Source organism: Miniopterus schreibersii (genome assembly GCF_964146895.1).
Source record: "Miniopterus schreibersii genome assembly, chromosome: 19".
Taxonomy (NCBI): Eukaryota; Metazoa; Chordata; class Mammalia; order Chiroptera; family Miniopteridae; genus Miniopterus; species Miniopterus schreibersii.
Window position 1 is genome coordinate 11,253,176 of NC_138119.1, and position 11,864 is coordinate 11,265,039.

Here is an 11,864-nt window from a genome sequence, read left to right on the forward strand (position 1 = left end):
TTCTTCGCAGGCTCTCCATTGCCTACATGATAAGAAACGAACCTCCTTTGCCTAATACTAGTGCCCTTTGTGAGTTGTCCCCACCTTCTTGTCTCCCACTACTCCCACCCTTGCATTTTACACACCCCCAATAAAACCACCCCTAGTGAACATCTCCTACATGCCAGGAACCATCCATTCTTCATCCTTAATCAACAGCCCAGAGAGGTAGGTATTTACACATCTAAGTTTACAGATGAGAAATGTAATGCTAAAGGAAGTGGCTTGGCCAAGACCACACATCTAGTAAGTGATGTGTCAGGATTTAAACTCTGGTCTGATTTCAAAATAGTTCAGAGATTTATTTTCCTTATTTGCCAAGAAGTCTGAAGGCAGGTGATTGCTGGGCTGTTCAGGTGCTCAGAGGTGCTGCCAGGGCCTCAGAGTCTTCTGATCTTTCCTCTGCCACTTCAGAGGACTGGCTCACCCTCCTGTGCTTGTTGTTTCATGGCCTTAAGATGGCTGCTCAGCTCAACATCACATTCAGGTTCAAATCAGGGAGAAGGGAGAAAAGAGAGGGCTACTCCAGCTTAATCTGTCACACCCCCTCCTATATTTTTGTTATGAAAGCAAAAGCTTTCCTAGAAACCCCCAGCACACTACCAGTAGCTCAGGGACACATGGCTGCCCCTAGCTGCAAGGGAGGCTAGGAAATCAGGGGATGTAATTGTTGTTGGCTTAGCTAAATACAGTCCATCCACCACTTGGGGTCAAGCCCACTGCTGCCCTCAACAAAATTGGCGTTAGCAGGGAAGAAAGAGTGGTGATGAGCAGGCGGCAGCTTGCCGCCACCATCCTGTCAGCGGAATGGAAGCATCTGTGGTACCCTGACTGCCCCGTGCCTCTCCCCACATCTGCCTGGCAAATCACATGTCACCTTCTGTGAGCCTTCCCTTACTCCTGCAGGCAGACCTGGTATTCTTTCTTCCACTTTTTCCTATATTGTGTACCTACTTTCATCAGGTATGTACCTGTCCTCATAGCAACCGGTAAATGCGTGCTCATTCAGATACACAAGCATTCATTCTCTCCACAAATGCTTACTGAGTACTTGCTATATTCCAGACACTGCTAGGAGTCAGGAACTTAATCATGAACAAGGTCAATTTTTTAATTTGGTCCCTGCCCTGATGGAGCTTTCAGTCTAACAGGTGAGATATTTAGACAGTTAAGGTCAGGGAAGAAAGCAGCCATCTCCTAGACTAAGCCACTGCATGGGTCTCTCTGCCTCACCCCCGGGACCTAGCACACACTCTCACAAAGCAGATACACCATGACCACGTGTTAAATGCATTCCTTACTCAGGAAGGCTTTGAAATATATTGTAAGAGAAATGCATTTCTTACATCTACCAGGAATTCTGCCCTCATCCCCAAGCATGAGCCATTATACTCACAGTAATAAATCACGCACATAAGCATCTTGTAAAACACTGCCCTCTCCCCATGTTGCAGGTTGCTTCTCCCAAGAAAGGTTCCAAGAGTCTGATATAACACTTCACATCAGAGGCCTCAGTGGATGTGTTTTTTGAAGACTTTGTTAGGATTTTCTCAACAGAGCCATAGCCACTGATGTGTGATTCTGAGAGCACTTAAAATAGTGCCTCGGGTCCCTATTCCATAGCTTATTATGGGTAGTTTTCAATAGTTACCTAAATGCCCTGTTTTGTTGTCCTTTCTACTGCAGCTGAGAACAAGACAGGCAGAGAAGGGAAATACAGTCTCTCTTTGGGCTGTTCTTCTGTTGCCACAGTGATGTTGACAAGTGACACACAGGTGCCAGGTCTTTATACAGTGGAGCCAGTGCGTGGTGGAGGCCAGGCAAGACATAAACAGGCAACATCCATGCCTCTCAGCCTGGAAAGGAATTCCTAAGGCTAACTGGTCCATTCTCCTGCCTCTTAGCTGAAAACCAAATGGATGGCGTCTTGTTTCTAAAAGTCCTCAAGAACTAGGTCTACCACCTCTCTGAGTCACCTGTTAGGCTCACACTACCCAGTATTCATTGACCCTGAATGGGTTTTCTATGTCTAATCTCATTCTCTTTTGGTGTCCTTCCAGCCCAATTCCTCTTATTGTTTCTATGGAAATAAAAGTTAATCACCTGTACACTCTGAACATAACCCAGGAAGTAAGATAAAGAAAAAACAAAAGCTACTGCTGAAGGGTGGACTCTCTTTCAGTACCGCCACGGCCAACAGTGGGCCTCAGGGTCTCCACCCCTGTTCTCTCATCGGGTCTTGGCTCTGGGAGAGGGTGGTCTGGAGAGGTGGGGAGTACACAAATTGAGGCACATGTAGAAACAGCCTGCTGACCTGACTGAGAGGCCCATGGGCTGCCACCAAAAGAGAAAGGGGCCTAGGGACGGAGCAGCCCTCCCACGAAGGATGCCTTCCTCCTTCTGAGTGAAATAAAGCAGAGAGAGCAGGAAGGTCTGTTTTTAATGAGTATCTTTAAAAGCTTTTGCAAAGCAGACAGAGCCCAGGCAGCCTGGAAACCCACACTGATGACAACAGGACTCTCACTTCCAGATGCCCTGCAAACAGAAATGGTTCTGCTAAATCAGGAGTGTGGCTTTCTCCCACCTCACATTAAAAAGAAAAAAAAACCCCAACCTTCAAAATAACTTCAGAAATCGTCCTGCCTATAAAATGTGTGATAGCCCTAATAGCCTAGGCTGGTTCGAAGGGCAGGGGAGCGGGAAAGCGCCCAATCCAAGATGCAACGAGGGCAAGTGCCCCCACCACCAAGGACATAAGGAAAAGGCGTCTGCAGGAGTGCTCTGGACTTCTGCAGCTTGAAAGCAAGGCCTTGATACTAGCAGGTCCCCCTCCACCCCCCATTTCCTTGTCCCTCTCTCTACGTCTGACTCACACTTACATTCCCTTCATCCGTTTCACCAAAGTAAGGAGACAAATGTCTCTTTCTGCCACGGATATGCTAGACAAACCCTGGGCCCCTCTTCACAGTCTCTCATCCCCCAAAATAGTGTCAAGAAAACCAAACACTTGCATGAAACCTCTCTCTGGAGTCTCCGTTTGCTTTCTTTCACACTCTGGGCCCAGGAGCCAGCGCTTATTTTCACAAGAGTAAAGGAGCCTCTGTCTGCAAGTGAGGTTAACACCCACCCCCAGGCTGGATTCTTTCTGGTCTCTCTCAACAGCTGAGCATCAGGATTCTGCTAATTAAGCCTCTTTCTTCTCCTTAATTAGCTGCATGTGAATCTTGTTGGGAAGTCTTGGATCCGTGAAATAGTCTGGGATAAGAATCAAAAAGAAGAAATCATCTAAACCCAAGGGACAAAGATGGGGGGGAACAGCTTACTCTGCTAAAAAGTTAGGAAGGCTCGGTCTTAGCAGGCCTGGTACTGGTGGCCCTGCCTTACAACGTAATATGAGATGTCACAGCAAATCCTGAGTTCACTACCCCCCAATGAACCCCCTCCCCCAGCAGCTCTGAGCCTGCCAGCGCCAGTGTTCCCAAAAGCGCTTACACAGGATGGCTCCCATCCCCTGTCCCCGCCACACTGCCCGTCCTTGGCTTGCTGACGCACAGGGAGCCATCAGAGGGCTGAGGAAGCCTCTGGGTTTTCTGCTCCCGGCTCATCTTGGGGCCCAAATAAATGCCAAGTATTATTCTTGTCTCAACTCGGCTTGCCAACTCCTGCTCTGAGATCTCACGCCCACTCCGAGAACATCCTCTCAGAGGAGAGCCAGGCTCTCGGAGAATGACGACAGAAGAGGCTTGAGACACACGGCACAAGGTGAATCAGGCAGAATCTGCGGTGGCAGCAGACGCACTTAGACTCAGAAAGGGCGGGAGGGTGTAACCAACTCCCAGGGCTCAAGGGCCCAAGAAATCACCCAGCCCGGCCCTCGCCTCTAAATACCATTGACCTTAAGCCATCTCAGGGCAGTGGAGCCCATTAGAGTCACTGGGGAGCCTTTAAAACTGGAGGCTGAGCCCCACCCCAGACTAATTAAGTAAAACCCTCTGGAGGCAGGCCTGGGCCTGGGTATTTTAAAAGCTCCCCAGGTGATTCTAATATGCAGCTGGTGGAGAGCCCAGCTTTCAGGTTCCCAGGGAAGGAGCTATGACCATGTCCCTTTGGGAATCTCAAAATTCTGACCCTCACCATGAAGTTCTGCCTCATTTCTCACCTGTCCTCATTTTGAGGACATGACAAAGGACGAATGAGCCTCCTGAAGAAAACTCCCTTGGGGGCCATTGGGTGAAGACATACCCCAGACTCCAGGGAGAATCCTGAGTTTGTCTGAGTCTAAATTCACAGTAACGCTCCTTGGGCTCGTTTATCTAACACCCCAAATGGACATCGCCTTACTCACCTGCGGCAAATTCTCGGATGTTGTCTGGCCTCTTCAGAAACATCTCCCTGGAAAACATTAGAGGGTAGAGGTAGGTAGGAAAGCAGGCTTTATGGCAGGCGGCCATGGCCGCAGGTCTGGCACGGTCAGGGCAGTTGTGCCACAGCCAGAGGAAGCCTGTCACATGTTCAACACATGTTCACAGAACCAGAGACCAAGCCAGGGGCGGGCAGCAAAGATGAAGTGCGAGCTGCCCATCCTGAGGAGCCATGGCACAGATATGCAACCCCAGGATCTAAGTTTCACCATGAATTCCCATGAGGAGGGGTGGAAATACAATAAAGCAAAGCTGAGGAGGTGGACTTAAGAAGGTCGGTGGCCTCCAGTCCAGCAGACAGAGCCTATGATGGCACCTGAGGTCCCAGTGCCACTGGGGAGTCAAAAACGCTTACCTCGCATGTAGTTTTACGGTTCATAAAGTATGTTCACAAATACATCTCACTTTACAACAACCCGGTGAAAGTTATGTCATTTTACATGTAAGTAAACCAAGCCTCCAAAAGGTTAATTATTTGCCCAAGTTCATGAAGTGAGAAAAAGAGAGAGGCGCAGGTTTTGTGATTCCAAGGCCCAGCCTCACCTGCCTAGAAGGCCTTGCTGACCCAGGAAGCCCCTGCTCCTCAAGCATTAAGAATTTTGTTTCCCACCCTGGCCAGTTTTGCTCAGTGGTTAGAGAGCAGGCCCACAGACCAAAGGGTCACAGGTGCAATTCTCAGTCAAGGGCACATACCTTGGTTGCAGGCTCGTGCGGGGGGCAACCAGTCAATGTGTCTCTCTCACATTGATGTCTGATGTTTCTCTCTCTCCCTCCCTCCCTTCCACTCTCCTGAAAAAAAAAAAAAAATCAATGGAAAAATATCATCACTTAAGAATTAAAAAAAAAAAAGTGCTGCTTCCCTTCTCCTCTAATTCAGTTTGAGAATTAGTGAGCACAAAACTGTGTAAATAACTGTACTAGATGAGAGAGACTGGTATATTTTTAACGATAAAATGTATCCCCATCTCAAAGAAATTACAGTCAAGTAAAAGGCAATGAGCAAGTTCCCAAATGTCCAAAAGGCCCCCTCCAGGAAGTGCTACAAGAGGATATTATGGGCTGGGACATCAGAGAGAGGTTACTGGCAGCAGGACCCCAAAATCTCCACAGAGCTGGCACTTGTGAGGACCCTTGGGGTGTTCATGGGATTTCAGTGCAGGATAAGGGCTGAGGAACAAGAACATTCCAGACCCAGGAAGCCCCAAGAGCAAAGAGTCGGAAATGAAAATGGCCACCGTTCTATAAGTGGTGAACTCCCCTAGGGTAGGTACTGGGTTGTATCCACCTTTGTACCCCCAGGGTCCAGAAGAGCACTCAAGGAGTGTTAGTGCCCCTCCATGAGGGCAGTGGAATGATCTGGGAGGTCCAGTCTGGCTGGAGTAGGGAGCACAAGAAGGGTGTAGTAGGAAGTGAAGGAGGCTCCATTACCGGGTCATGAAGGCCAGGGAGAGACATTTATACTCAATTCAAAAGACAGTGGCAATGCATAAATAAAGCCTGGCATAGTCACACGTGGAATACACTACGGAAAAGGGAATGGGGATCTACAAGATACTGTTGGGCAAAAGAAGCTGGGCACAGTAGAGTACAGACTGTAGAAATCCACTCATATAAAGGCAAAACAGATCTGTGCTATTAGAAGTCAGGATGCTGGCTACCTTTTGGGGGGAAGTGACTGGAAGGGGCCACAGAGGCCTGAGGTGCTAGTCAGGTTCTCTTCCTTGATCTGGATGCCAGTGCCATGTGTACTCTCGGCTTGTGAAAGTTAGTATATGCAACTTTTCTGTACTTTGTATTTCAATAAAATGTTAAAAAAAAAAAAAAAAAGCAATGGTGTGGATCCACCAAAGATATTTCCAGCTGAGGAATGATACGATCAGCACTGCTTTGGGGAGGATTCATCTGCCTGGGTATTTACAAAAACATTTAATAAAGCCTTTCTAAAACATCGCCCTTTGCTATCACATCTCCAGCCTAAAACCTGAACTGTCTGGGTGCCTAAAATAAGTGAGATCCCTACTCTTTCCATTTTCAGGTTCAAAATTCAAGGTATTGAGAGTTCTGTACACTGTGTGTAAGTATAGACTGGACAGCTGTGGCTGAATGGCCATAAATCCCTAGGATCAGAAAACCGAACTGGGGTGCTTGCTTCCCAAAAAAAAACAGCTCGGAGCTTCTGGTGGCTTGGAGTGAGCCTAGAGCAGAGACGTGCACCACAGGTGAAGATAGGTGTGGCGTCCAGGATTCTGTCCCCTCCTCTGCCTTCCCCTTTTTCACTGCAAGGATCATCTGAAGCATCCAGTACAGAAGAGGGACCAATTCTGGCTCATCCTAGCACCACCCAAAGGAAGTAACAGTAACACCAACCAAACAAGAGCAAACCAAACTTCAGACACTTCCTCTCCCTCTCCTGCCCTCTTCATTCACCACCCTCAAGGACTCAAATCCTTTTGTTTGTGTGAACAACGCAGACCTCGATTTAATTAAAGCTTTTAACGCCTATCTCCAAGCTCCATGCTGCAATCATTCCTAACTTGGATTGCAAGCTCCCCAGGATAGGAAGTCTGTTGTCCTTATCTCCCTTTAGAAGAAAAGGTACAAAAAGTGATAGCCGGATCCCCAGGGCCGACAGTGACAGAGGGTCCCCTAAATTATTTGCCCAGGCCTTACCACTGGCCCCAATAAAACCAGCCTTCACAGAAAGTCAGTTTTTCCCTTTCTCTTTCCCCTCCTGACCTCTGAGAATCTGCTGCCACTTGGAGAAATGGCTAAAATATAAAGAATAGTGAAATCCAGGGAAAATAAAGGGCCTGGGGAAAAAAGACACCTCTCCAGGTCTTCTTTTGAGAAAACAAAGGAGAGCCCCACCAGCTTCCCAGCTCTCATACAAAGCAACACAGTTGGGTCCTGGGTTTGGGTCCTGGTTCAGCAACTTAGAGAAGGTACTTCACCTCTCAGAACCTAACTTGAAAGCCTGTAAAATGGAAATGATAATAAGCTATCTTTTGTAGAGTCACTGGGAGGATCAGCAAGAGTGTACCAAGATGCCATCACTGTGTGGGCACTGGGGACACCAAATATGGCTCCACCAGCGTTGGAGCTTTGGTCCAGGAAGAGAAACAGAAGACTGACAATACAATTACAATAGAATGTGATAACTAAGGTAGGAAACCAACACAGTGCCTGCCCGTGAGAGCCATTATCATTATTGAAACCTTGCCTATGTGCCTACAGCCAAACAGCATTTGAGAGAGTTCTACTTTTCATGCTGCTCCATTATTTCCTCCCCACCCTCAGTCCTTTGTCTTTCATCCCATTAGGAGATTATTCTATTGAAACAAATGCCACACTGAAAGGCAGTGTGGGGGAAGGAAAGAACCAGCTCCGGGATACTGGAAAATGGTCTTTTCCCCAAGACGTACAGAGGAGTGAGTCCCACCTCGAGTCTTTCCACAGCTATGTGCTCAGGGAGGGAAGGGCCAGACCCCTGAACTTTTAGAGTCTCTGACCGAGAATAACTTTCTACACCCGATGGCTGCCTGTTGGGCTTCTCAACGCCCAAGTCCTTCTTCCAAGCGTCAGTCATAAGGTATGTAGTTACCCTTCCAGCTACAGTGAATGAACATTAATATTTTTGAGAATTTAGAGATAACTGAAGGAAACCTCCAGAGATAACTCAAGAAAACCTCGGGTGCCACAAATCCCAGAGTTGGGAAAAATTAAACCTTGGGGTATTCTGTAGCTTTCAGGCCCGACAGGAAGCACTAGGGAGTGCTTCAAGAAGGGGTCGCTGGCATCGACCGTCCCCAGGCCTCCACTGGCTGCTCGGCGCGGGGCTGGGCACCGCCTACCTGAAAAAACCACTTAGGAGCAGCTCCACTTCTTTGTGGGTTCTTAGGTACTTTTCGTTGGCAATCCGCGTCTGAATCTGGGGACAAGAGCAAAATGTCACGCTCCTGAGGAGGCAGCTTTCGGGGGTCAGGCCCTGGGTGAGAGGGGCTGGGGCAGCTGCGCGCGCATCCGCCCGGGTCTGTCCGCGGGTCCCGGATGGTCGGAGCGCCGCCGTCTCGCCCCGCAGCGTCTCCGCGCTCCCGCTCCGGCCCAGGCGCCCTCCCTGAGCGCGGGTCTCCGCGTTGGGGGGACCCGGTCTGGAGCTCAGTGAGCGCACCCGGCAGTAATTTCGGTCCATTTCTCTGTCCAGACCCCTATTTTAGTTCTCCCTGCACTGTGAGGCGCCTGCCGGAGCGCTGTTCAGGGATCCGCCGGGGTTCTCCCCGAGCCTTCGCCCCTGCATCGGGAACAGGCCCCCCTCTCCCGGCGTCCTCCCCCCTGCCTGCGCCCTTATCCTGGGGGAGCTGCACTCGGGGGGAGGCGCACCTACCTTGAAGTTGCGCAGCTGCTCCAGCTGCGCGGGGCTCAGCGCCCCGGGGTCAGGCCCCAGCTGCCCGCCCTGCAGCGTCGCCATCTTGTCGCGGTCGTCAAGGCGACGGGCTCGCGGGTCAGGCCCCGCCCCAGGCCCCGCCCCGCCCCAAGTCCCGCCCCCTCCGGCTGCTGGGCGGAGGCTGGGGGAGGCAATATGGGGTGGCTCTGAAGCTGCAGAGGGAGCTCAGGAGGGTCTCTAACGGATTTCCTTACCCAGATTTGGGGACTGATCTCCCGGCTTGATTGCATAGGCAATAGGCCCTTCTTATTGACAACCCCCCCAAATTCAAATAGTGTTTTTCATATTTCTAGAGCAAAACTGGAAAGGGATTCCTAAGGCAGAGTCTCCCGGAATCTGGTTCCTGACCCTCTCTTGGACAGAAGCTGGATGAAGCCTAGTAGTAGGGAAAGGGAATCCAGGCTTCTTCCCTCTCCGCCCGCCCGGAAGCCGAACCCTTCCCTCTGCCCTGTAGACCCTTGACGTTGAACTGTTGGATTCTTAACAGGAAAGCACCCCACGAGATGGAGTGAGCTGAGTTCTGCAAAGGAAGGGACATTCTCAGAGGAAAGATGCTGCAAAGGACGTGGGGGAACATCCTGCCAGAACTTTCCCCCCTTGGACTGACTTCCTTGTGTAGATTAACTTGATCCTCATAAGTTCTAAATTATTTCTCCCATTCCCAGTTGAGTAGGAGCGGGGAAAGGAGGTCGGTCTTCAAGATGCCTTCTTCTAGTATCTAATTAAGAAGGGAAGTGAAACATAAAGCCAGAGAGCTGAAAATAGCAGCCTGGAAAGGGCAGCAGCCTGTCTCTCAATATGCACATTTCTGCACCCCCAGGGATCATGCTCAGCAGAGGTCTTCTGCCAGCCAGCGAAGAGAGCACAAAAGGGATGCTGCCTTTTCAGATTCATGAACAACTGCCCAATGAGCAAGGAAAGAGCCTGAGAAACAAGCCCCACATCAGGCCATCGCCTTGGAGAGGTCTCTCAGTGGTCTGCCTCTGTCTGTCTTGGCAAAGACTGAGGCAAAGAAGTGAAAATGGTGGCAGTTCCCAAGCCAGGAAAAACATAAAAGTCAGATTAGGTAGTGGGCTACAGGCGTCTTCCCAAGAAACCCATCCAGGTTAGTAATCATTTTGGTTCGTTGTGTTTTTTAGGAGAGATAGTTAATAGAGTGAGAGGCAGATAAGCTACCATCTGTCAGAAGTGATTTTTTTCAGGCAGGAGCAGAGATTAATCAGTGGTGATAGTTCCTGTTGGCCAAGACCTGTCTCTCTCCACCCCTCTACCCCCCAGAGAAGTTAATGGTGGAACCTCTAGAGCTGCACCATTCAGTGTGGTCACCACAAGCCACCTGTGCCTATTGAGCACTTCAAACGTTGCTATAAGTGTCAGATGTGCTATAAGTGTAAAATACACACTAGATTTGAAGACTTAGTGAAAACAAAATAATGTATCTCATTAGTAATCTTTATGTTGATTACATGTTGAATACTTTAGATATAGCATAGAAACATGTTGAATAATATTTTGGATGTGCAAGATAAACACAATAAATAAAATATATTATTAAAAGTAATTTCACTTGTTTCTTTTTACTTTTTTAATGTGGCTACTAGAAAATTTAAAAATATATATATTATATATATATCTTACATTATCTTAAACAGTGCTGGTCTGGATGGGCAAGTCTACCCCCACACACCTGCACAAGCAGGCACCGTTCTCTCCATCCTCCACCTCCATACAAAAAATAATTAATTTCCTCCTGCTGGCCCACGATCTTCCTGTGCTTTGAGAATCAATCAAGCCTTTCTTGACTGAACACTTCCCGTGGCCCAAATCCCAAATCCCCAATCCCTGGGTGTGTAAATGGGAAAGGCTGCTTTTATTAACATCTCAGTCCTCACTCTGCATACTGTGTGCCTCTCCACGTGAGGTAGAAGCCACTTGAGGGAAGGAAGGTTATACTATCAGTTCTTTGTACGTTCTGCTGAGGATGTCGTCACTCTGTTTTTAATTAGTGAGACCAGCAAATGTTTGGTCACTATGCCCACATATACCCCTCCCCCCTACATTTTACCCTAGCTGGAAAAATATCCCAATTATTCAGCATTTCTCATTTCCTAAGAAGCTAAACCCAGGAGTGAGTTCTCCCTTTATAAAGTAAATAATCTTTCTTTGTGAACTAATGTCACCCCAATAAATTCAATTAAAAAAGAATCTATATAGGGCAACAGCATTGAGTGCAGAGGAGTGAGAAAGAGGGTGGGCTTGGGGACGGTGGCAGAGAAAGTACCCCGGGGAAATAAGGCTCTGAAGCCTCATTTCCTCCTAGAGAGCAGCTCCCCAGAGTGGGCCTCTGAGTCACTGGGGTTTCCCCCAGTCTCTGCCTCACAGGGCTCCCCTCCCTGAGGGCTTGAAGGGAAACAGATGTGCCCACAGTCACCCAGCAAGAGGGCCTGAGAGGGAGCCCACGTCTTCTCCCCTGAACCCTGCCTCTCCCCTCAGACGGAACCCTTCCACCTGGGGACCACAAGCTAAGAAGGATCCAAGGCATTACGCTGCTGGCAGCTGACTCTCCAACTGCTGACGCGGAGGAGGAGTGAGGCGAGATCATTATAATTCACTTTTGTGAATGTTTAATATTTCAATTCATACAATTAGCCCCAAGCCTAAATGAGCAGCAGGGCGGCAGATCTGCTGACAGGACACCCAATAATGAGATCAGCAGGGCAGCGGGGTCTTCCTGCCCTCCTCCCTCGGAGGGCGAGGTCTGTTTCTCCTCTCCTTGAACACCGAGATCAGATTAGAAGCAAGAGAAGGTGCCCTGCGGTGAGGGAGGTGAGTGGAAAGTTACTTTCCAGATGTGCTTGCACTCTCCATTCCCCCACACCGCCACCACGTGCCCTGACGCCCGGCACTGGGTCCTCCACCATCTCCCATACGCCCACCTCAGGGGACCCTACTGGGAGGGCCTC

The 11,864-nt window shown here is 49.2% G+C and overlaps 1 protein-coding gene across 3 annotated transcripts; it reads right to left on the bottom strand.

The window, feature by feature from the left end:
• Positions 1–1,128: 1,128 nt before the first annotated feature.
• RIIAD1 (regulatory subunit of type II PKA R-subunit domain containing 1) lies at positions 1,129–8,984 on the bottom strand. 3 transcript variants are annotated; one of them, XR_013997653.1, is made up of 5 exons: positions 8,842–8,984; positions 8,312–8,388; positions 4,385–4,431; positions 3,167–3,294; positions 1,129–2,574 (listed from the first exon to the last, which is right to left on the bottom strand). XR_013997653.1 is itself a non-coding variant. In XM_081120715.1 (4 exons), exons 1-4 carry the CDS (start codon positions 8,923–8,925, stop codon positions 3,224–3,226), a joined length of 279 nt encoding a protein of 92 aa, XP_080976841.1. In that variant the 5' UTR covers positions 8,926–8,974; the 3' UTR covers positions 2,461–3,223. The 3 variants fall into 3 exon arrangements, 1 of the variants encoding a protein (XP_080976841.1); XR_013997654.1 differs by having other exon boundaries at positions 2,461–2,574; positions 3,051–3,294; positions 8,842–8,974; XM_081120715.1 differs by having other exon boundaries at positions 2,461–3,294; positions 8,842–8,974.
• Between the last annotated feature and the right edge of the window lie 2,880 nt (positions 8,985–11,864).